The sequence below is a fragment of the Trichomycterus rosablanca genome, chromosome 8, assembly GCF_030014385.1.
Source record: "Trichomycterus rosablanca isolate fTriRos1 chromosome 8, fTriRos1.hap1, whole genome shotgun sequence".
Taxonomy (NCBI): Eukaryota; Metazoa; Chordata; class Actinopteri; order Siluriformes; family Trichomycteridae; genus Trichomycterus; species Trichomycterus rosablanca.
This window is the reverse complement of record NC_085995.1, coordinates 23,950,079-23,976,150: the sequence shown is the minus strand read 5'-3', so window position 1 is coordinate 23,976,150 and position 26,072 is coordinate 23,950,079. Positions and strand designations below refer to the sequence as shown.

The 26,072-nt window shown below is 40.1% G+C and overlaps 1 protein-coding gene across 1 annotated transcript in view; it reads left to right on the top strand.

The window, feature by feature from the left end:
* Nucleotides 1-26,072, top strand: part of LOC134318706 (slit homolog 2 protein-like) — a 187,300-nt gene that overhangs the window by 30,227 nt on the left and 131,001 nt on the right. The window contains exon 4 of the mRNA XM_062999640.1: nt 4,858-4,929. Within this exon, the coding sequence (XP_062855710.1) occupies nt 4,858-4,929 (72 nt within the window). The remainder of the gene's footprint in view (nt 1-4,857; nt 4,930-26,072) is intronic.

Genomic DNA, 26,072 nt, shown 5'->3' with positions numbered 1-26,072 from the left:
AGCCTAAAATATATGCAAGTCCACAGGACCATGGAACGCATTAACAGGTTGCCCATATACCTTGAAACAATGCCTTTTAAACTCAACGCCAGTCCCAGAACCAATCGATGTTGAGTTTCAAGGTACCACTGTATATGTATATATGACAAATAAAGACATTCTATAAGGGTCACATACAGTCCAAACAATTGAGGGGCTTGAACCAGCAACCTTTCAGTTACTAGTCCAGTACTAGTAATCTTACTCGAGCTTTCACAGCTTTCTTGGTTTAAAAGTTAAACATACCTGTAAATAACATACTGAATTGTATGCCAATGGTAATCCATTATTGTCTTTATATGCAACATATGTGATAGATGCATTTAATCAACAAACCCTAGACTACAGCCAACATTTTAAATAATCTAAAAAAGATTGTGATGCTTTTTCATGACTCACTGATAAACTGTTGTTCCGGCTGCCGTCTGTTCATCCTGCAATACTTGTTTGTTATATTAACTTTTACCTACCTCCCTTATTATTACTCTGAGATTTCTTTATTAACGTTATTTCTCTACAAATGATTAATATTAAAAACTTCATTTAGGTGTAAGTAAATACATTTTTATTTTCTTCCTAATACAGTAGACGATACTAAGATTGCAGTCTTTATACACAACATATGTGATAGATTGAGATAACTTCACGGGGAGAAGTCTTGCCTGGATACACCTACCTTAAGTCTCACATGAAAGCCTGGATCACAGTGTCAAATCTGTCTTCTGCCCTTAAAAGGTCTACAACTGTGAGAAACACAGAAGTTAGCTTTCTCCGCTGCTGTCCTGACTAGTCAGGTCTGATTTGGGAGGAAGGGATGTGACTTTTTTGGGTGAATGTGGTGAAAGCTGATCTTTAGGAATTCCTTTTTTTTGACGTTTGATTACTTGATAAAGATTAATACAGTAAAACAGTGCAGATCTGACTCCACTCCATGCCTTCATTCTGGATCTGTGACCTCTGGGGTCACTATTATCTTCCCCTTCTCTGATTAAAACCCTGTAGAAGGGTCATCCCATGGTCAGTCTGGCTAGGCTCATGTAAGGGATAACAGCATTAACGGCTTGCTCCAGGAGATAACTGAGCATCTTCAGAGGAAGACTTTTCATTTTCCAGCAGCCTAAAGACAGCTGTGATCTCTGACCTAGGGGTCATAGGCATAAGCCAGTGTCAACAGCCTATACGATCCTGTGCCCAGTGGCCAGGTCGACCTGGCTGATTGCTCTAATCAGAAAGATTGATTGGGCTGTCTGAGTGGCGTTTACGTTCAGCCCTGTCCTCCCATCGATCTCAGTTTTCTGTGCCCAGGAAGATGTTTGTGTGGATCGGCTCTGTGTCAGTTTGTAAAGTCAAACAGTGCTGAGGTCTGTTTCAGCCTCTCACGCTCTGGTTCTGTCTCAGGCACGCTCGTGTTTCATCTGTCTACGCCACTCACATACAAACACGAACATTTTGTAAAAGCTCCTTCCCACACTGCCTTTGTGTTTCAACTCAAAAACATGATTTTTAAAAGGGGGGACTGCTTTTGGATAGGTGATTCAGAATATTGTAATTGAAACTGAATTAATTAAATAAATAATTACCACAGTATAGATGTGACATTTATATATTAAAATCAGAAACATACAGAGCACTCAGAGTAAAAAAAAAAGCCTTATTTATTCATTGTCTGTTGTACCACTGCTTTATTCTATTCAGGGTCACAGTGGGTCCAGTTCACTAGGCTTAAGGACAGTGGTAGCCACTGTTGGGCACTTGAGCAAGGCTCTTAACCCTCTCGGCTTCAATAGATGACCCTGCTCTCTGTCTCCAGCTTCCAAATGAGCTGGGATATGTGTATCTGTATAAATAAACTGACAAACTTATTGTATTATATTCTAGAAAGGCAGGAAACACCCTAGACAGGTCGCCAGTCCATCACTGGGAAAACACACATACACACATTCACACACACTCATACCTAGGGCAATTTTGTATTTCCGGGTAATCTGACTGTCTTTGGACTGTGGGAGGAAACCAGAACACCCGGAGGAAACCCACGCAGACATGGGGAGAACATACAAACTCCACACATAATAGAACTGGATCGCTCCACCTGGGCATTTTTTGCTACCTGTGCCGCCTCACAAGCAAAAAGTTCTGGGTTAGGGTTAGGGTTTGGTTCAGTGCCTGGGTCCATTCTATGAAAAAAAAAATATATACAGTGTATCACAAAAGTGAGTACACCCCTCACATTTCTGCAGATATTTAAGTATATCTTTTCATGGGACAACACTGACAAAATGACACTTTGACACAATGAAAAGTAGTCTGTGTGCAGCTTATATAACAGTGTAAATTTATTCTTCCCTCAAAATAACTCAATATACAGCCATTAATGTCTAAACCACCGGCAACAAAAGTGAGTACACCCCTTAGTGAAAGTTCCTGAAGTGTCAATATTTTGTGTGGCCACCATTATTTCCCAGAACTGCCTTAACTCTCCTGGGCATGGAGTTTACCAGAGCTTCACAGGTTGCCACTGGAATGCTTTTCCACTCCTCCATGACGACATCACGGAGCTGGCGGATATTCGAGACTTTGCGCTCCTCCACCTTCCGCTTGAGGATGCCCCAAAGATGTTCTATTGGGTTTAGGTCTGGAGACATGCTTGGCCAGTCCATCACCTTTACCCTCAGCCTCTTCAATAAAGCAGTGGTCGTCTTAGAGGTGTGTTTGGGGTCATTATCATGCTGGAACACTGCCCTGCGACCCAGTTTCCGGAGGGAGGGGATCATGCTCTGCTTCAGTATTTCACAGTACATATTGGAGTTCATGTGTCCCTCAATGAAATGTAACTCCCCAACACCTGCTGCACTCATGCAGCCCCAGACCATGGCATTCCCACCACCATGCTTGACTGTAGGCATGACACACTTATCTTTGTACTCCTCACCTGATTGCCGCCACACATGCTTGAGACCATCTGAACCAAACAAATTAATCTTGGTCTCATCAGACCATAGGACATAGTTCCAGTAATCCATGTCCTTTGTTGACATGTCTTCAGCAAACTGTTTGCGGGCTTTCTTGTGTAGAGACTTCAGAAGAGGCTTCCTTCTGGGGTGACAGCCATGCAGACCAATTTGATGTAGTGTGCGGCGTATGGTCTGAGCACTGACAGGCTGACCCCCCACCTTTTCAATCTCTGCAGCAATGCTGACAGCACTTCTGCGCCTATCTTTCAAAGACAGCAGTTGGATGTGACGCTGAGCACGTGCACTCAGCTTCTTTGGACGACCAACGCGAGGTCTGTTCTGAGTGGACCCTGCTCTTTTAAAACGCTGGATGATCTTGGTCACTGTGCTGCAGCTCAGTTTCAGGGTGTTGGCAATCTTCTTGTAGCCTTGGCCATCTTCATGTAGCGCAACAATTCATCTTTTAAGATCCTCAGAGAGTTCTTTGCCATGAGGTGCCATGTTGGAACTTTCAGTGACCAGTATGAGAGAGTGTGAGAGCTGTACTACTAAATTGAACACACCTGCTCCCTATGCACACCTGAGACCTAGTAACCCTAACAAGTCACATGACATTTTGGAGGGAAAATGACAAGCAGTGCTCAATTTGGACATTTAGGGGTGTAGTCTCTTAGGGGTGTACTCACTTTTGTTGCCGGTGGTTTAGACATTAATGGCTGTATATTGAGATATTTTGAGGGAAGAATACATTTACACTGTTATATAAGCTGCACACAGACTACTTTTCATTGTGTCAAAGTGTCATTTTGTCAGTGTTGTCCCATGAAAAGATATACTTAAATATCTGCAGAAATGTGAGGGGTGTACTCACTTTTGTGATACACTGTATATATAAAATAAATAATACAATAAATAAATTAATAAATAAAATAATAAATACAATAATAATATTAATAATTATTATTATTGTTGTTATTACTATTATTATTATGAATAATAATAATAATAAAAAATAACAAATAATAATAACTTAGATAAAAGGAAGATAATTATTGGATTAGTAATTTGCATTTTGTTGATTATGTAGATGTAAACTGAGATTTGATTTCTCGTATATACCAAACAAGCTGTCTGAAACAAGCTATTTTATTGACTTTATTCTGTGTAAAACGGGTATTTAAAAAGTGAGCTATTTGCAACATAAAATATTTGTTATTATTTGTTACGTTTTTTGCTACTATTGAATACATGCCTGGTTCCTTGCAAAGTTTCTTCCTTGTAAATTTAAGGGAGTATTTTCTTGTCACTGCATCCCTTGGCTTGCTTATCAGGGGTCAATTGTTAAAAGCTGTACAGATAAATTTGACTTGAATTGACTTAAATCCTTTAGAATGTATTGTTGTTAAAATACATACAAAAAGCAAAACCTATATAACACTCATAATTAAGTCACTGCTATGCTAAATTTGTCCCAAATTGCATAGTGTACTACATAGTGACAAAACAAATGACACTATGGGTAATGTACTAATCTGACATATTATTTACTACAGTGGTATGCAGTTTGGGACACAGCCAAAATGTCGTGGTTTATTCCAAGCACTTCTAACTCGGGCCAGCCGACTATAATAGGATGGCAGCGGGACATATGGGTATTTTTACATTTCAGTAAGATGTTCTTAGATGCATAATATTATTTTGTGGGACATCAAAAGAGTATTATTTCACACAGACTGCTTTAAATGCTTAAAATTAAAATGGTTTTCAGAATATTCCTTGCATAACAAAACTCTTCTTATGGGTTTTGACCACACTGACTCGTCCTTTTCTTGCCCTCTTTCTGTGTCTTTCTCTCTCATCACAGGCGCCTGAACCGGAACCGGCTGCAGGTTCTGCCGGAGCTGCTATTCCAGTCCACACCCAAGCTGGGCCGCCTGTAAGTCTACCTCTCTTTGATATTCCAGCTTGGTAAAAAAAGAACAGCGGTCAAAACTTCCCCCTCTGTCTTAATTTTGATCATTGTCCTGAAAGGGAGCTCACTCAAATATTTGGCTTTTGCCGTAATGCTGTTTAAAGTGGACGTCATCAGCACAGGCTTTTGTTATTTGCTGTGGTTTCCCCGCTCCAGATGTGGCTCTTTTATACAGGCAGAGACTCCGGGCAGGCGTAAGGCGACACGGCTCCACTCTGTGTTACTCGCAGAGAGGTGAAGGTGTATTACAGGCCATGTTATCTTTGGAAAGCTCAGATTCCTGTTGCTGAATTTTATTTCTCTTTCATTTCAGTTTCCAGCCAGAATAATCTTGAGTAAAGTCTTTATTTACGAATTTACGTTCTTGAGTGATATTGAATTTCTCAGGTTAGCTTGGAGTCGGACTGATGGTTAAGCTTTACGAGTGTTGGTTTTGGGATACTTTGCATAAATGTTGGTGCTGCCACTGTGGGGCTTTTTAATATCTTTGGTAATTTTTCTGTTTAGTGATTTATTTCTGTACTTGTTTTTTCTTGCTGGTGATTCTGCTGAGAAATTCTTTCTCCACCAGACTTGATTTACATTGATGATGGTACAAGGGTTCATGGTTTAAAGTTTTGTTATCTTTTTAATAATAATGCTGTTGTGTGATGGTATTCCCCCACTTTTAATGTTAAAAATGTAATAATAGTAGTAATAATAATAATTTACATTAATGGCATTTAGCAGACGCTTTTGTCCAAAGTTACTTACAGTTGTAAAAATATACAGTGTAAGCAGTTGAGGGTTAAGAGCCTTGCTCAAGGGCCCAACAGCGGCAACTCTCTGATTACTGGTCCAGTACCTTAACCACTAGGCTACAGCTGCCCATTATAATGATAATAATATTAACAAAAACAGTAATAATAATAATAATAATAATAATAATAATAATAATAATAATAGCAATGATAATGATAATAATAATAATAGCAATGATAAAATAATAATAATAATAATAGCAACAACAATACAAAAATAATAATATTAACAAAAACAGCAATATTAATAATAATAATAGCAATGATAATAAAAAGTAATAATAATAATAATAATAGCAGTAATAATAAAAAGTAATAATAATAATAATAGCAATGATAATAAAATAATAAAAAATATAATAATAATTAAAATATAATAATAATAGCAATGATAATAAAAAGTAATAATAATAAAATAATAATAAAAATAGCAATGATACTAATAAAATAATAATAATGAAAATAATAATAATAACAGCAATGATAATAATAAAATAATAATAAAAATAAAAATAATAATAGCAATGATAATAATAATAATAATAGCAATGATAGTAAAAATAATAATAATGATAATAATAATAATATCAATGATAATAAAAAATAATAATAATGATAATAATAATAGCAATGATAATAAAAAATAATAATAATGATAATAAAAGCAATGATAAAAAAAAATAATAGCAATGATAATAAAAATAATAATAATAATACATTTCTTGTGTAGCACATTTACAGTGTTGCAGCTGAAAGTGCTTTTCCTTATTTTTAGGGTGGGTTGGGGGTGGATTACCGTAAAGCTTATAACTCTACCCTATCAGAACCTGAAGGCAACAATGTATATATGTAAGATACTGGATTATATATAGAGATAAAAAACTGTATAATTAATTAATTTATTAATTTAATTAATTAATGAATTTATAAAACTCTATATCAATATTGCATTGCCAAACTGTGGCTTGGTGAAAACAATCAAATAAATTTAACTTTTCTACTGAAGGTAATGACAATCTAATGAACTTCCTCAGTTTTTGGAATACAGTGGTTATCACAGCAGCCCTGAGGTGATACATGATACATGGACATTAAAAACGATCAGGACTCCATTAACAGATGAGAATTATGCTTTCATGTCAGACATCAGACAGAACAGGTTTTTAATATTTCCTTAGAAATGTGAGTTTTTGCAGAAACAATCAGCAGGAATTATGGTTTCATTTCCTCTGTGTTGCCAGCCGTTTCATAAAGGCATTATTGGCAGTCTAAGTCTTATTTATCACAACTTAATAAGTCTTGCTCTTGGTCCTCCCAGCAAAGAGTGGAAAACATGAAAAAGCCCAGGCTTATACACTAAATCCCCCCATTTTTTTCCTTTAAAATGACACTCTTTGATGGTTTTCCTTTTTTGTTGGCCATGCATTGGTAAGCAAGGTACTTTGGGGTGGGGGTGGATTACTGTGAAGCTCATAACTTTACCCTGTCAGAGTTCATCAGGCTCAGTGATGTGATATGAATGGACTCGCCATTTATTCCTCCCATTAAAAGCTGTAGGCATCTTCCGGGTGGTTGGAACAGCATGTATGAACATGTTCTGCAGGGGATAGGGCTCAGCCTGGTTCTGAACATATGCTAGCAGGGTCAGAAAAAGGTAATGGGTGTGCCCTGAGCCTGAGATGAGTGAACGGATAATGGCATTGGGGTGGTGGGTACGGAGGTTACAGCTACTTTGGTACAAATCCATTAAAAATGTAAATTAAATTCCTAAATTCCAGTTGTGCATATTAAAAATATACACACTGCAACCTTTTATAATTTGACCTGTTTAATTCCTTGTGAGTAATAATAATACATTAGAATTAGCAGGAAGACAGATGACACTGTCCACAGTTAAAGAAACAAGCCCCTGGTCCAAAACTGGCATGTCAAATGTTTGACTTAAGTTTATTGCGGCTCACTGTACACAAAGCTGATCCACATATGAACTCGCCTCATGCAGGTGAAAAGATGCAGCCGGTACTGCACACGTGTCGGAGGGGGCAGAGGAAGCGTAATGCAATCAGAGTAACTGGATACGACTAGATTAGGGGAGAAAATGGGGGGCGGGATTGGAGAAAAAGAGGAGAAAAAAAATGCTTGACAGTAGGTACAGTATTGTTGGGTTTAAATATCTCACGTACTCTTCCGCAAATGTACTTTTGTTTATTGTGGCCAAATATGCCAGTCTTTGTTTCACCTATCTACAGTACAAAGCTCTCCTATTTGCTACATTTTAAAGTCCTAACATGGGGCTTCTAATTAATCACAATCAATAATATGTCATAATATTTATGATGTCATAACATTTATGTTACACTGTAGTGTCATTAATATAGCTCATAAATAAAGAACTCAGCTATATGACTTTACATCTTGGTCATGTGATCAAATAATACTCGGATTCAAGACATTTCACTAGTGTTGCTATTGACTACTGACAGTTTGGTTTCATGACATGCAGGAGATGCTGGTAGGCAGGACACAAGAGCAGCGTTGGTCAATCCAGGGTCATGATAGTCAACACGGTCCATTTGTGGTCAGTGTTTGTGGATTTGTTGTGCAGCACTGGCTGGAAGGAGAACGTGTGGTTGCAGTTATAGACGTTGCTCACTGCGGGCCAAAAAAATTGCCGTTTACACACACACACACACACACACTGAAGAACACGATGGAGTCAGTTTGGTCCAGGCTCCAAAGATTCCTCCTCCCTCATACCTTCATGCCGACAGATAATGGAAAGCAAATGAAGAATGAGCGTGTGGCCATGAACATGCCTGCTTCTATTTATTAATGCTTGATGCAGAGCAAGGCTCCGTATTAAATCTGCTTCCTGTGTGTAGCCTGGCCTCATGCATGGGCTAAGTCAGAACCGAAGGGTATTTCACACACAGCTCCAGCGGTGCCATAATGCTGAGCTCAGGTTGCTCATGATTGTTCTGATTTAGGAGCGAAATGGGCACACGGTGCACTCAGAATCCTCTTTCCTACCATTCCTGCGCTTTCATTTTCTGGACACTATTATTCTGGCAGTAGTTAGCCTGTCAGAATATAATCACTGCCTCTCATGGCTGGCTTTGATTCATTGTGGCTGAAGTTTGCCTGACGCCTGCACGGGTGTAAAGACCTGGGTCCTAGCCAGCTCCTCTCCGGCTCACGTGCGCCTCTGCCTCTCTGAACTGTTTGCCCGCCTTTCGTTTTGGCATCGCAGACTTTTGTAAACTCGCACCCCACCCCGGCCAGTTTGTTTTCTTTTAACAGCGCTTATTTATTAGAAACAAATCGCCCACCCACACGCGGGTTCTCGCTCAGCCAGGGTTGCACCACGTCTGGACTGACGTGAGAGAGCTTTGAACTCCAGATGGAAGGCGAACCTTCCATTTCCATCTGCATCACAGCATACCGGTTCTGAAAATACACTAGATTGACAAAAGTATTGGGACACACCTCTTAATCTATGAACTCAGGTGTTTCGTTAGGTCCCAGTGCCACACAATCAAGCACTTAGCTATGAAGCCTACCTTTACAAACATCTATGAAAGAATGGCTCAGTCTAAAGAGCTCAGTAAATATGAGTGTGGTAGTATAATAGGATACCAGCGTTGCAGCCAGTCAGTTTGAGAAATATTCCATGATCAACTGTGAGTGATATTATTGAAAAGTGGGAGCGTTTAGGAACCACAGCTACTTAACCACAAAGTGGTAGACCATGTAAAGTTATAGAATAACTGCTGACTAACCCTAGAGTTCCAAACCTCCTCTGGAATTAACATCAACACAAAAACCGTACGCTGTGAGTTTCATGTAGTAACATTTGTAGATTACAAACCAGGTCCTCTTGTCCAGCATCAGTGCCTGAATTTACAAATGCTCTTCTGGATTATTTGGGGAAAGATTCCCACAGAAACACACCAGAATCTCAAAAGAGTGGAAGCTGTTATAGCTGGCAACTTCGTATGAATGCCTGTGGATTTAGAATGGGATGCCATCAAAGCTCCAGTAGGTGTAATATGTAGGTGACCCAATAATTCTGATCATTTTGATGATTGGTTGCCCATATAGTGTATGTTTGTATGTATATTATATGTATTTACAATGACTGAATGATTGGGATTTATGGTCAGATGAAACAAAGACTAGAAGTCTCAGAGTTCAAATCTCGGCTCTGCAACCGGTCGGCTGGGCACCCCTAGCAGACACAATTGACAGTGCAGAGTGTGTGGTCTTTGACGCTGTGAAGGACCCTGATTAGTAGCCCGAGGCACCTGTACAGAAGTGAAGGAACATGGAGATTAGTGTGTGACTCTTCATATGTGAGACTGGTCTCAGTGGCAAATCTACTTAAGTATGGGCGAATAAAAAGGGGTCGGTGGACTGTTCACGTGTCTGAGGGAGCATGTGTCAGGTGAATATACCCTCCTTGGATGCAATCAGGGTCCCCAGCAGTGAAAGGCTACACTAGATTGGGAGAGAAATAGAGAAAATGTGTAAATAAAATAGTAAAATATAACTAACATTTAATCCCATAAAGGGTAAAAATACTGTGGTGAGAGTATAATGTTCTGGGGCTTTTTTGCTGCCAGTAGCACTGCTGCATTGCCAAAAGTTGAATTTGGATTCAATTTAGTGTTCCAGCACAGGAATGGCCCAAAGTCCTGACCGAACCCTGTTGATAGTAGGAAGATAATAGTAAACTGTACTGAAAACCAAGCCTGTGTAAGAAAACCTACATATTTAATTGAATTTTATCATTACTGCCAAGTAGAGATATCAAAGGTTTAACTAAAGTTGTGCCAAAATCTACCATGACTCGGGCTAGCTGTTTAATGGTGCTATTAGGGAAAATCAATGAATAAATGACTGAATAAACTGTTAATCCTAATAAGCTTTTGATATGAATGTTGGAATTTTGTCATAATAAGCTACTATTAAAGGGTTTATTGGGGGCAGCCCGGGCTGCTTACCCAATAAAGCTCTGTTCAAAACTTTTCTCTACAAAATTCATGTTATTTTCTAAATCGCCCATGACAAATGAAGCAATTTGCTCTTATCACTACAGAGCAATAACCAAAAGCAGCAGTGTTAGCAGTATATACACAGTAATTACAGTAATTGTATATTTCTGGGTAAAATTGTGCCTATTGGTGGTTGGCTAATAGTTGAGGGCATCTCAAGAGGATAAACTGAGGAGTTGCGGCTCAGTAGCGGTCCGCAGATTGTTTTCAGAGAAACTTAGCCTCCCAGGATCCAGCCAAACGTGGTCCAAAATAGGGCCGGATTCAGACAACTTAGTGATTTACTCGAAAGACATATTTAGATAAATATAAGCTCCACAGATTCCGGAGCAGTGTCGGAGAGGCCGGGTTTATGCTCAGAGCTCTGCGGAAAAAAAAGCTGGACTGTTTTTTACAGTCAAACCCACCAAGAAGAGTTGATAAGACTTATTAAACAAAGAGAAGGAACATGGGAGTTGTTTTTGTTTATCGGGTATAGACTGACAGTGGAAGCTAAAATGTTTCATCAGGAGGACAGACGTCAATTAACAAGTTCCCCTGATATTCTCAGGCAGACAGACACTTAACCTTGTCAGCTTTCAGGAAACCTTCATTCAAACCAATGTCCTTCTGAAATTCTGTCAGGTGGGATGAATAATTAATGCTAATGGAACTTTTGCTAGGTTCCAAATTTTATAGTAAATACTACATTCACTGGTTCAGTCCAGAAACCTAGTAAGTTCTCCTAAGTGAAAGATGCCTCTTAGATGCCTTAAAATGCTGCCTACTGAGGTGCCTTATTCTAAGCGATATTCTGACTGAATAGTGAGGGAGCTCTGTACGCTTTTTTAAGTTCTTTTTAAATGCAAGTAATTGTTATTCATTTTAAATTTGTATAAAGTGTTTAAGTGTAATTTATTTGCAGTTGTGGGTTTGCCAGTGACAGCTGTGTCACTGTAACTGACAGCTGGCATGTAAGCGGGTCGTGTCACATCAGCCCATTGGTTTGATGGGCCTGAGGCTAACTCTGTTAGCTTAGTAAGCTAACATTGCAGTAGTAGATGGAGACCGCCAATGAAGTAATCGCTGTATAAGTAGCCGCCTAGGTAGGTAGTGGGCAGCAAGGCAGCTCAGTAGGTTTTCAGACAGATCTTATTAACTATCTTCAGTAACTAATTTACCATTTAAGGTTGGGGTGTGTCTAATGCCTAGGCATTAATCCATCCTGCGGCATCACACACTTATACATTTACGCTCTCTCTTTTAATTACTTAAACAGAGGGGCAAAATAAACTCGCCTAATCACCAATTGACCTGTTTTCGGAGGGAAACCAAAGTACCTAGAGACAACAAAAATAGCATGCTTATTTCCACACAGACAGTAGCACTGCTAATGCAAACAATACATTGTCTTTTTTTTTTTTTTTTTTTTTTCTCCCCCTTCAGCACATCCAATTGTTCAATTTGCATCGTGCTTCCTCTCTGTCTATAACGAAACCCTGCCCTGACAGAGGAGATCGAAGCTAACCCATATCCCCTCCAAAACATGAGCAGCAGCCAGATGCATCTTTGCCACCCACACATTGATAAGTTTGGCGCCACCTAGCATTGCATGCGGCGAGACACACCCTAAGGGCACTCTCCCTCATCTCTTGTGCAGGCGCCTCTAATCAGCCGGCAGAGTACGTAATCGCATTCTGACAGAGAGAGACCCACATCCGGTTCTTTGTCCCACCCCCCCCATATGAGCAACCGGCCAATCGTTGCTCATACAGCCACTCAGCTTCGAACCGGTGAAGCAAAGCTGGATTCGATACCACCTGAGCGGCACAATACATTGTCTTGACATGAAGCAGCTGCTTGATTTTAATCAGGGCTGCTTTGGGCTGAAGCCTATCCCAGAAACACCAAAACCAATGCTCGACTTACTCACACACTCACTCATTTACACCAAATACCTCATGGATGTAGGTAGTCACTTACTCAACCACTCATTCAGACATTTGACACATTTAACAGACATTGCTAGACAAGGAGGGGGTTTGTAGAGGATTTGGTGCCAGGACTCTGCATTAAATATTGGTGTGACTTGACTTCCCCAAAACAAGCTATGCCCCGATGTTGTCTTGAACTTTGATTCACACAAGCGGTATAGCTTCGGCTGACAGGTGGTATGAATGAATGAAACTGTTTACACTTTGCACAAATCAGGAATTTTTCCACCTACTTTTGGAACCTTGGTTCAGATGTGCACGCAGTTGTGAGGGGTGACTTGCAGGGTAAGTTTCCAAATTTGTTCAAGTGGTAACACCTTTGTATGTTACTGAGGGCGAACTGAAGTGCAACATCTCCGGTGCTTGGTTATATACTTTATCGAGCATTATATGTATGTAGTGAGACCTGAAATAGAAACATACACATGGAAGCAATTGAGGTTTCCAAATAAATGCAAAAGGTGCAGACAGTGTCTAGGTTGTAGATCTGAATTAATCTCTACTACTAGTTAAAATCCGGCTGTCAAGAATGCAGATCATTTTGGCCTAGGGTGATTTACAGAAAGGCTATAAGGGAAAGTTATTTTTTCCGTTGTTGGTCTGTGCTCTCCAAATATGTTGAATCTTATCTTCTGTCTGAGCTGTTTGGACATCTCAGAGTCTGTATTTTCTCTTGATTTGGACACACACTAGGCTACATGGAGGTCTCTCTGTGTGATCTATTTAAGTGAGTCAGTGAGAATGCTCATGAATGGGACACATGGTGTGAGGCCCACAGAGCCACCCAGTGTCATAAACCCTGCACTGCTAACATAGCTAACACTATCTACCTATAGAGCCTAAATCCTGCACTGATCATCGTTCATTTAGGGTCTGTTTAACCCTGCAGATCTAACAAAGACAGAATTTTGAGCCAATTCATTACTAGTAAAATTTAAATTTTCTGTCTCCAGTTTCTACTTAGTCTAATGTTTTTGCTGGGATTTGCTGGTCAGGCTAAGTCAGGCATTTTTAAAAATCCACATTGAGATTGAACAACAGCTCTTTAATTTCTGAATCTATTCAGTTTATTCGGGTTAGAATATCTCAGCAGTGGAACTGGCTAGCTGGGTGTCTACACACACAATTGGCTAACATATGGGACTGTGTGGGAGAGGAAAGGGAGAAGTGTGGTATTGATTGAAGCCCAGTGATGGATTGGCTCCCTGTCCACTGTGATCTGTGATTCCCAGATCCTAGATTATAGAATGCCTTTATTGGTTATACAGTATATACAGTGTATCACAAAAGTGAGTACACCCCTCACATTTCTGCAAATATTTCATTATATCTTTTCGTGGGACAACACTATAGACATGAAACTTGGATATAACTTAGAGTAGTCAGTGTACAACTTGTATAGCAGTGTAGATTTACTGTCTTCTGAAAATAACTCAACACACAGCCATTAATGTCTAAATGGCTGGCAACATATGTGAGTACACCCCACAGTGAACATGTCCAAATTGTGCCCAAAGTGTCAATATTTTGTGTGACCACCATTATTATCCAGCACTGCCTTAACCCTCCTGGGCATGGAATTCACCAGAGCTGCACAGGTTGCTACTGGAATCCTCTTCCACTCCTCCATGATGACATCACGGAGCTGGTGGATGTTAGACACCTTGAACTCCTCCACCTTCCACTTGAGGATGCGCCACAGGTGCTCAATTGGGTTTAGTCCATCACCTTTACCTTCAGCTTCCTCAGCAAAGCAGTTGTCATCTTGGAGGTTGTGTTTGATGTCGTTATCCTGTTGGAAAACTGCCATGAGGCCCAGTTTTCGAAGGGAGGGGATCATGCTCTGTTTCAGAATGTCACAGTACATGTTGGAATTCATGTTTCCCTCAATGAACTGCAGCTCCCCAGTGCCAGCAACACTCATGCAGCCCAAGACCATGATGCTACCACCACCATGCTTGACTGTAGGCAAGATACAGTTGTCTTGGTACTTCTCACCAGGGCGCCGCCACACATGCTGGACACCATCTGAGCCAAACAAGTTTATCTTGGTCTCGTCAGACCACAGGGCATTCCAGTAATCCATGTTCTTGGACTGCTTGTCTTCAGCAAACTGTTTGCGGGCTTTCTTGTGCGTCAGCTTCCTTCTGGGATGACGACCATGCAGACCGAGTTGATGCAGTGTGCGGCGTATGGTCTGAGCACTGACAGGCTGACCTCCCACGTCTTCAACCTCTGCAGCAATGCTGGCAGCACTCATGTGTCTATTTTTTAAAGCCAACCTCTGGATATGACACCGAACACGTGGACTCAACTTCTTTGGTCGACCCTGGCGAAGCCTGTTCCGAGTGGAACCTGTCCTGGAAAACCGCTGTATGACCTTGGCCACCATGCTGTAGCTCAGTTTCAGGGTGTTAGCAATCTTCTTATAGCCTAGGCCATCTTTGTGGAGAGCAACAATTCTATTTCTCACATCCTCAGAGAGTTCTTTGCCATGAGGTGCCATGTTAAATATCCAGTGGCCAGTATGAGAGAATTGTACCCAAAACACCAAATTTAACAGCCCTGCTCCCCATTTACACCTGGGACCTTGACACATGACACCAGGGAGGGACAACGACACATTTGGGCACAATTTGGACATGTTCACTGTGGGGTGTACTCACTTATGTTGCCAGCTATTTAGACATTAATGGCTGTGTGTTGAGTTATTTTCAGAAGACAGTAAATCTACACTGCTATACAAGCTGTACACTGACTACTCTAAGTTATATCCAAGTTTCATGTCTATAGTGTTGTCCCATGAAAAGATATAATGAAATATTTGCAGAAATGTGAGGGGTGTACTCACTTTTGTGATACACTGTACATATACACGTGTACAGTACTAAGAAATTCTTTCTTGGCATATCCCAGCTTGTTTGGAAGCTGGGGTCAGAGCGCAGGGTCAGCCATTGTACAGCGCCCTTGGAGCAGACAGGGTTAAGGGCCTTGCTCAGGGGCCTATCAGTTGATAGTTCAAAGCTTTACACATTAGGGTACCACTGTCCCTTTGTTGGTTATGTCTTATTTAACTTTTGGTAATTAACATTACTTTCACATGTACTTTATCCAGACTGGTTATACATTTACTGGTTATTAACAGAAAATATGGATAAGAATGCCACAAGTTAAAGTTAAAACCTTGGCATTATTAATGTAGGCTTGTGTGCATGCAGACACAAATACATTACCAGATACAATACAAGGCAAACAATGTAAACACCATACCATCAGCTTGCTGGTCATCCCACTTCCAAAAACTTTTCCAAAGGGCATCAATACTTCCCCCACTCCTTTATGGGTACAACAGCCTCCACTGTTCAGGGAAGACTTTCCAGTCTTTAGCTCTCTAGCCCATCAGTAAGTTTAGGCACTGCCATTGCAAAGAAGGTCTAGCTCATAATTGATGTTCCAGTTGATTCCAAAGGTTTTGGTAGGGTTTAGGTCAGGGGTCTGTGCAGGCTGCTGGAGTTCCTACACACCAAACTTCAAACCATGTCTGACTGTCACAGTCATGCTGTAAAAGGTTGCCGGAGCTGGGAAATTGGAAGCATATAATTGGGAGCATATAATATAATTTCTGTTAGCAGTTACCAAATTCACACAGCAATTTACATACCGAGGGTTTGTGCATTATCTGTTTGGTAAATATTGGAATACGGTAATTAAGGTAAATTAGGCAGCATGTAGAATTTACAGGAACATTGAATGACAGGTCTGAGTATAATTAAATTTTTGTAGTTTAGGATTACAACACACTAAATAAACAGCCAATAAGTCTCAGCGACTATAGACCATCAGGTGAAAGTGCTTAAGAGGGACCTTCCGTCTGTCTCTGTCTGACGGTGTGCAGACCTTCTGAATTTAAGTCTCAGGTCTGGAGAACTTTTACAGTGGATTAGCGGGTTGTGAAAATGCCCCCGGCGGCTGGTGCTGAGCGTGAGAGGCAGTACGGAGAGAGAAATGCATGTAATGAAACTCAAACTGTGTCTTGGGGAGTATATTAAAAGCACAGTAACGTCTCTAATGCTCCATTAAAGGATTATCTGCAAGCGTGGGATTTAGAGGGGAACCCATGACTGAGCCTATGCAGCGAGATGTTATATGTAGAGAAGTAAGATAAGCAGGATTTATGGGAAGAACAATTAGAAAAGCTAGCTGTCATGCTAACAATCTTCGGTAGCAGTCGTACATGTTTTAAATTAGAGCATTTAAACCAGTGGGACCGAAAGAGAAAGTGAGCAAGGTAGTCCTGAGTAAATAGCGTGTCCCCTTGCCCCTTATGCGGCATGTTGATTGAGGGTGCCTATAATTTGGGAAATAGTTCAAAGCCATTACCCACCAGGGTGTTTATCACAGGTAGTTCCCATGACAACCTCTGGAGATGATAATTGGATTTAAATGGGCAGAAATGCTTGCACATGTTTCAAAGAGCCAGAAAGAATGTCTGGTAATGGACACATACCCTCGGTTTTCCTTTTTGTGTCATTCTGTCCTTATCTTTGCTTCTCTTTACGTCTCCCACCATCCCTCCTCTTCGCTTTGCTGGTTGGTTAGTTTGATAAGGGAGACTTAGAAATGTCTGAACCAGAAGACATTAGAGCGGCTGCTCTGTCAGTGGCTGGAGCATGAGACTTATCTAATCTTAAAAAAAGGAGCTGGGTCATTATAGTTAACAATTATAATTAACATATCAAATAACATGCACTATATGGTAAAATTTATATGGGCATTTGGCCAGTAAACATCCTTTATTTGCTGCTTTAACTGCCCCTGCATAAAGGGATGGAGCTTGCCCCACCAGGAAGGCACCAGATGGAGCCCCGTACCTTCAAGGAATTAGAAAATGTAACCAATTTGCAGAGAACATGTAAAATCCTGAAGCCAGAGGTGGAGAAAGAGGGCAACGATAGAGACAGAATGAGAACTGTTTATGCAAATGTGCCAGCTACTCCATCCACCAGCATGAGACAACCTAAGTTCTCAAAAAAAGGATAAAAAGTGGGAACTCAGTAAAAATAAATCATCAGCAGCTATAAAAAAGGAACAATTGATGCTGTTTGCATCCAGCTTGGATTTGTATGTGGGGTCTGCTAACATGAGTGCCATCATGACACCTCTGGAGGCAGCTTGCCCATCCCGGACGATGCCAAAAATATGATCTAAAAAAACTCATTAATAACTCATTAATAAGGACTTCTTGGGTGGCAAGCATTCTGTGATGCTAGCCAACCACCACTGAGAACTGGGTTAGAATATCTCAGCAGTGGAATTGGCTAGCTGGGCGCCAAACATGATTGGCTACCATCTGGGGCTGTGTATGCGGGAAAGGGGAGAGAGTGGTATTGGTCAAAGCCCTGTCCAGGGTATTCCTGCGGTGATTCCCAGTGAATCCGGGACACCCGTGACCCTGAATAATAAGAAGTCAATTGTGCAGAGTTATAACAATGCAACTAAAAGGGAGAGCTAGAAGCCGTGAGGCCATGAGGATTATTTCGAGGCATCAGGGCCCACCTAGTCTAAATGGGTACCACATGCAGCTGCTAGAGTAGGTGCTGCAATGCAACATTAGTCCTGGGAACCTGGGTTTGATCCTCCACTCTAGTCAGTGGCTTTGACTCCTCTAAGGACTTCACCTACCTCCCAAAGGAAACATGCAAAAACAAAAAAATAACAGATTGGCTACTCAAATCCTTAGATGGACTGCCAATCTGTCCCCCATTGCGACCCTGCCTTTTGTTATATGTCGGACCCACCACCGATCTAACCAAAATAAAGCGGTTAGTGAAAAACCATATCAAAGAAGGTCAAATCTATAAAGGAATTAAGGAAAATCTAAAACTATAACAGTACCAGTCCTGAGTGCTAGTCGAGGTTTATGTGTTTAGGTGAGGTCAGTAATAAGTAACGCTACTGATTAACCACCCTCAGGCTCTGATGCTGGAATGTTAAACTAATATTTGAGTTTATTACTTGTATATCCATGCTTGACATGCTGCATGGCACTCCCTGTCTATGTAAAGCATGTGTGCTGTAAACGTAGAAAGCTAAAGTATACATACAGCATTATGAATGTAATATTAAACCCACACCGCTTTAATTCGGGCTCAGAAACGCATTTCGGAGCATTAAGAGCGATGCAGGACTGTGTACATTAGGCTTGAGAGTTGCTCTAATGTTTAGGTTTTAAATTTCCTTCGGATTGTTAAAGCGTTCAAGCCCTCCTGCTATCCAGCAAACTCTTACTGGAACTCCCGGGCATGCTGATTGTTTTTGCAAGTGCGAGTCAAAGCACAGAAGTGAGCTGCAGGAATGTGCGCATGAAATCGTGCATCTAGGAACAAGGCCGGAAAAACCAACAAAGCCAGGTTGAACCTGCAGCTCTCGGCTCAGACTGGATTTCTACCTCCCGCTAGCAGCGGCGCTGTGTTTCACACAAGGGTGAGGATGAATTCTGACAGGCCAGCACATTTGCTGCGAGCCTCTCTGTTTGCAAGAAAATGTGAATTGGCAGCGTTCATGGTCGACGTTAAAGTACAGTACAATAAAAACACACACGTATGCACATGCGGATCTCAGATGGGCTAGTAGGCTCTGTAGTGCAATATTTTTAAATAACTGCATATGTCGAGAGAATATATGGAGTAACAGTGAAGTTATAGTTTTGGCATCCCTCAATAAACATTGATTTGAATCAGAATGCTGCATTGATGGAGTATACACACTTGGCCATGCTTAATGACACTCTGTTATCTATTAAAAAATACAATACAGCATCAAGCATCAGCCAGTTAGAACCAGACCTTTTCAAAAAGCTTGCTTTTGAAACAGGCCCACCTGCTGTGGAGATCAGCAGGGGGGCATGGAGGCACAGATGATTGACGTGCCGGTTTCTCTTAACAGGCAGTCACTTGCGCTTCGTCGAGCATTAATTTCCTCCAGGTTAAGGGATGTATTTCTTACTCACAGTGCTGCTGGCTTCTCTGTTGGCACCTGTTCATTTTCTCTGAAACTGTGATGCCAAGATCAACAGGTCGGTTTTCCGCTGGCGCAGATGCCGTCATTCTTTATGTTGCTGCACTTTTCGTCACAGGTTTCACTTGATTAGACTCAACACTTGACACTGTTGCTTAGCTAATTACAGCTTCCTTTTAGCATCCGTAGCTCTACCCAAGGCCAGGCCCTGTTAGTCAGCATTGAGAAGATTGAGGCACACAAAAGAACTAAGTAAAAACAGATGCCTCGCCTTGCTTTCCTCGTTGTTGTTTTTCTGCTTTTATCATCCAGCGCATCTCCAAAAAGTGAGTTCACATATTCAGGCTTCTATTAGTCATTTGGGCCACTGCACGTTGAGAAGTTACTTGGCTGAACTCTGGAACTGGGTGGTTGAACGTTGCGGAGCCAGAGGGCCTCGCTCCGCGTTTGCAGGCGGCCGCTTGAATATGCACGGCTCATTACTGCTGGTATGATGTACATGGGAACTGCAGCACGTCTTGTCTAAATGAAAAGCTGGGAAGTGTGCAGATAAATTGTTACATTATGGGCTTTGTTTTTCTTGGCATGGTGGATCGAAATAGCTCCCAGAAGGAGTTCATCTTTGATTGTACAGTGCTGCGTGATTTTGTGTGTGTGGTATTTTGTTTCTGTTATTATTGGGAAGAATAGGATGACCTGTAAGCAAGGGTGTGTATGCGATGCATCTTCAGGAGAAATAGAACCTGGCTGAACTGAGGGGAAAAATTGGGAGTCCGTAGAGGAACATCTGGATTGCTTGTACTGAAAAATGCTGATATATTGAGTCAACCAATGCTGTGATATTATCAACAGGGTTGGGCAGAACAAATAAAAAAATATTTATGGCTAAATTCTGAATATTATGTTCCAGATTTATTCAGTATCTCTTTTCATTACAATACATAAGGGATAATGCCGCCCAGTGAAGTGCTTCTTCCATTTAGTTATTGGACAGTGGTTGCTCAGTGGTTATAGTTCTGTACTACTGATCAGCCGTAACATTAAAACCACCTCCTTGTTTCTACACTCACTGTCCATTTTATCAGCTCCACTTACCATGTAATTACTGTTACTATTACAATTACTGACTGTAATCCATCTGTTTCTCTGCATGCTTTGTTAGCCCATTTCATGCTGGTCAGACAGCAATGCTGATGGAGTTTTTAAACACCTCACTGTCACTGCTGGACTGAGAATAGTCCACCAACCAAAAATATCCAGCCAACAGCGCCCTGTGACCACTGATGAAGGTCTAGAAGATGACCAACTCAAACAGCAGCAATAGATGAGCGATCGTCTCTGACTTTACATCTACAAGGTGGACCAACTAGGTAGGAGTGTCTTATAGAGTGGACAGTGAGTGGACTGCTTAGTTAGCTGTGTCTGATCCACTTATACCAGCACAACACACACTAACACACCACCACCATGTCATTGTCACTGCAGTGCTGAGAATCATCCATCACCTAAATAATACCTACTCTGTAGTGGTCCTGTGGGGGTCCTGACCATTGAAGAACAGCATGAAAGGGGGCTAACAAAGCATGCAGAGAAACAGATGGACTACAGTCAGTAATTGTAGAACTACAAAGTGGAGCTGATAAAATGGACAGCGAGTGTTGAAACAAGGAGGTGGTTTTAATGTTATGGCTGATCGGTGTATATACTTATACATCCCACAGAGCGTGTTGGATGTTAGTTGTTTACATCAGTGTTGTATTTTGACTACACCAAACTTAAACAATGAAAGCATGATAAATTACCATACTCACAGGACCGGCTACACGCTATTTGCACTCACTGGCTATTATTAAAACAATCTTGAACACTTTACTAAATAATAATAGGAATTCTGAAATGATACCAAATGCACTTCTGTGTTAAGTTTTCCTTTGTTTCAGATCTTCCGCTCATTTTCTTTCCGAGCATTATTATTTATTTTCATTCGATGTATGTTTTATTCTCTCATTTCACACTTTGCAGCCAAACGATGTGAGAATCACCATGGGGTGCTGACAACATGCTTCGGGGAAAGGAAGCCAAGCTGAGGGTCCCGGATAGTTTATTATAGTATGGGTGGCTGAGGCAGCAGACTACACATAGCCGTGCATGGAAGCAATAATAGAAACGGAATAATATGGACCTTATTAGCTGTGGGAATCTTTATCAACAGGGGCTTAGAGCAATATACAAACAGCAGGAAGAAAAACACAGTAAAATGAGAGCAAATAAAGCAAATCTAAACAGTTAAGACTGCACTAAGAACGATGATGATTAACAGATTACTGTATAACCGACATTTGATAAATTTAAATCATTAACTCTAAACTATTGGGCATTAACCTTCACACATGTACATCATGTAATTTCTTAACAAAAATTATTAATATTTTGCATTATGCCCCAATATTTAGCTTCGACTCTGTTGACGTTACATTAGGCAATCTTTTTATTTATTTATTTATTTATTATTATGTTTACGCATTTCTCCCTTTTTTTCCCCAATTTAATCTTTGGCTTCTGGGGGGTGGGGCGATGACATTCGAGGAGGGTTTATTTGCCTCGTTCTGACACATGCACAGTCCACTGAGCCCTTCTTCTTCGCCACTACTTTGGTGGATTTGTGTGTGAGACCAGTCTTGCTTGTGGAGAGTCACGCACTGATCTCCGCGTTCCTCTACTTCTGTACAGGCACCTTGGGCTACTAACAAGGGTCTTTACACACCCAGCAGACTAGTGGCCAGTTTTGCCTGCCAGTTGTGCCTGTTACTGACTGTTAGGGGGCGCCCAGCCAACCGGTAGCAGAGCTGAGATTCAAACTCAGAATATCCCGCTGTGCCACCAGGGCGCACACTGAGTAATCTTGTCAGGAATAGCTTTGGATACCGGCTGCATCTTTATTATTTATTTAGCCTACTTTAGTTTAATTTAATCTTGTAATGGCCTGCCATCTCCAGGCTTTCTTTGTCTGAGATATATTCCGAGTGGCCTCTAAAGGAACTGCTTTGCATTAGCACACAGCTGATTGAAAATGGCAGAAGCATTACATAAAGCTGTGCAGATTGCCAGCAAACTTTAAATGTTTAAAACCCCTTCACATATAGTACCTGATTTGGTCCTCAAAGTTTGTTTTAGTACATTAAATGCATGTATGAAGTTTGCAAGCTTGAATTCCATATCTGTAATGTATAGTGACAATAAGTCTTGGCAGAATTACTAACTGAACCACAATGGTGGATTATTTCTGGCTAAAAATGTGTTCATTTTCGGTCTGACCAGGCTTGTACTGCCACGTTTGTTGCCATATAAGGTATAACTTAAAGCCTTATTAACATGTGCTTAATGTAATGTAATGTGTTGCTATAGGCCTGTTGGTTAACGGTTAACAACTAACGTTCTTTAAGATTTTTTCCTGAATTTGAAGAGGACATTTTTTCTCATCTAAGGAACACACTACTACACTGTTCCTACAGCACACAATGGATATAACTCCTTTGAAAAAGGTTCAACTGAAAAACCCTTTGCATCCAGAAGTGGTTTTGTTCTACCAAAGACAATAATCCTCCAGCAGAATCCAATCTTCCAGAACACCTCATCTCATATTTAACTTGGGCAAACACCACTCAGCTATTTTTCATCCGTTTTTTTCTGCACCCAAATGATTTTTGAAAATTAGATTTACTATGAGCTATTAATCACTGAGCAGGAAAAGTAATGCGAAAGGGGAAACAGAGCTGACTAATTTCCATTTCCCAGTGATGACAGTACTTTGACCTTAGAAGCCAAAGAAAACAGGTTTTAGGCATCATTTCATTTTGCTATAAGCCATGATGAGGTACTGCTCTGTGAGCTCTTCTTTCAAGTCCCACACAGAGTACACTCGGTAGTTATAAAAAACTGGGAATAGTGGAAAAATGGTCTATGTGGTATGTGATGTTTAACTCAGATGGAGGCAGATTAGCTACTTTCCATGTATTGTTTGGAGAGAGATGGATGGAGGGATGGATGGATGGATAGCTTGATCGATTAATTGACTGATTAATTGGATGAATTAATAGATGGATGGATAGATAGATATATAGATAAAATGACGAACTTATGGATGGACGGATGGATGGATGGATGGATTAATTAATTGATCAGAGGGATAGATAGATAGATAGATAGATAGATAGATAGATAGATAGATAGATAGATAGATAGATAGATAGATAGATAGATAGATAGATAGATAGATAGATAGATAGATAGATAGATAGATTAAATGACGAACTGATGGATGGATGGATGGATGGATGGATGGAGGGATGGATGAACGGATGGGAGGGATAGATAGATATGTTTGGCCATATAGTGTTGATGCCGATCATTAGCAACTTAAAAAAAAAAAAACAGCAACAACAACTGTTTCATAAAGAATGACAAATAGGTCTGCAAACACTGAAGTCCTGGTGTTATCTGCCTTCTAATGGTTTCCATTCTGAACAAGGATGTGTGTCAGACTTTTATTAGGTGTAGTTCAGCATTGAGTAATTCATATAAGAAGGGAGGCAAGCCTACAACCCTCCTCTAAACCCACTGATGAGACATGCCATACTGATGTATATTACTCAGCATCTCCAGCCAAATATTTACAGCGTGACTTCAATGAAGGTGTGACACCCCCACCCCTCGCGCCAATGTTCTTGCCTTTCAATTCTAAGCATTTTTTGGCAGATAAGTCATTTAATGCAAGGTCTAATTTAGCATGTTCGTGTTTGTCAGATATTTTGAATATCTCACATTTTTACTGCTGACATGAGGTCATATCATCACATAGAAAGCATGTGAGATTGATTATTCTGCTTTTGTAGCCTCATCTGGACTATATTACTCTCCAGGCCTCAGTGCCTCATACGGGGCGATTATTTCTCCAAAGGTGTCTGGCTATTGTAATTTAGCTAATGTTTGTGCATGTGGGTGTGGGGTGTTTGTTTGCATTGAGGGGGCTTATGTTGGTGCTCGCTATATTCTGCTTTTAATCCAGATTTAGGTCTTGGTGTGTGAATAGGACTAGAAATACACATCAGTAAAACTTTATATGTAAATAAATATAACTCAAAATATTGAAGATCCAATGCTGTATACTACAAACCCACTGCAATATATAAGGGGTTTAATAAAACAAAAACTTTATAAAATAATTAAAGTAAATAAATAAATATAGATAGAAATGTACACTTTTTGTTTTTATTCAAATGTATACTTATTAGGGTGCCCAGGTGGCACAGCGGGATATTCCCCTACACTGTAAAATTTAATAAGTTGGCTTTACTTAAAAAAAATATGCAAACTCGTTGCCTTAGAAAAATTAAGTAAGCTCAAGTACAGTAAACTCAAGATAAACAGTAAAAATAACTTATTTATTTTAAGTGTAAAACACTTAAATTAACTTAGGTATTGTAAGTAAGCAATACTTAAACAACTTTATTAATTTTGAGTGTAAAATACTTAAATTAACTTATTTATCATAAGTAAGCAATACTTAAACAACTTTATTAATTTTGAGTGTAAAATACTTAAATTAACTTATTTATCATAAGTAAGCAATACTTAAACAACTTGTTTATTACTTAAAGTGCAAGCAATACGAGAACACTGTTTTTATTATTAAATGAATGAATTAATAAAACATTACTGCTTGGGTGCAACATCAGTCTACAATATTAAGAACTTTCAATTTCTTTTGGAACACCATGACAAGTTTTCAAAGCATAAAAATAAACATACACTATACCATACACACAAGTGCATATTGTGCCAAACTCTGTTTTGCAAAAGTCACAAATGTCTGATTACTGTTTTACAAAAGCATTGAACCTACAACAATTTCAACTGTTATCTCACAAAATGAAAAAAACTTTAAAATAAAGTACTGCTTCAAAAAAATGTTGAACGTCTTTTAAAAAAATGTAGTGCCATTTCATTAATGTAACAAACTTAAATCACAATAATATGGAGAGTACTGTTTTACAAAAGTACAGTGTTGAACTTCTCTCCACTAACACAGCAATAATGATTATCAAGCAAGCCTAGCTTATAAATGACTCTTCACTAGTCTAACACAGTAGACTGTTTTTTTGCGTTAGCAGTTTGGGTGAGAGAGCTTTGTTTCCCAATCGAAGCATTATTGTTTGAATGAACTTAAGTGTTTTTGCCATACATTTTGGGTAATCCAAATTTAA